Source organism: Aptenodytes forsteri, unplaced genomic scaffold, assembly GCF_000699145.1.
Source record: "Aptenodytes forsteri isolate BGI_AS27 unplaced genomic scaffold, ASM69914v1 Scaffold6, whole genome shotgun sequence".
Classification (NCBI taxonomy): Eukaryota; Metazoa; Chordata; class Aves; order Sphenisciformes; family Spheniscidae; genus Aptenodytes; species Aptenodytes forsteri.
In genome coordinates, this window is record NW_008795709.1 from 3,592,348 (window position 1) to 3,592,672 (window position 325).

Below are 325 nucleotides of genomic sequence, written 5' to 3' on the forward strand. Positions count from 1 at the left end.
CTGCCTCCCGTGGTTGGCTTGCTCCCGCCGGCCGCTCGCCCGGCGCGCAGAGGATCTAATTTGCTGACGAGCGCGCTCCGCGGAGGAGGACGAGGACGAAGAAAGGGCTGTTTCCGTGGCTTCGTGGATGCTCTACTTTTCCTGGAAATGCAAAAGATTATGCATATTTCTGTCTTCCTGGCTCCTGTGTTGTGGGGACTGATCTGGGGGGTCAATTCTAACAGCATACAGATCGGTAGGTGCCCGCATGCCGGGGGACCTCGCTCTCCTCCCGACGGATCTCCCGCTCCCTCATCCCCGCCGGTGTCACTCGGGCATTCCCGTC

The 325-nt window shown here is 60.9% G+C and overlaps 1 protein-coding gene across 2 annotated transcripts in view; it reads left to right on the forward strand.

Moving 5' to 3' along the window:
* Window positions 1-102: 102 nt before the first annotated feature.
* The window catches only part of GRIA2 (glutamate ionotropic receptor AMPA type subunit 2), a 96,246-nt gene continuing 96,023 nt past the window's right edge, over window positions 103-325 (forward strand). The window contains exon 1 of one of the 2 annotated variants that reach the window (XM_019473145.1): window positions 103-239. In XM_019473145.1, coding sequence (XP_019328690.1) covers window positions 148-239 — 92 coding nt within the window. In that variant the 5' untranslated portion in view covers window positions 103-147. The remainder of the gene's footprint in view (window positions 240-325) is intronic. The other variant, XM_019473144.1, reaches the window with a different exon arrangement.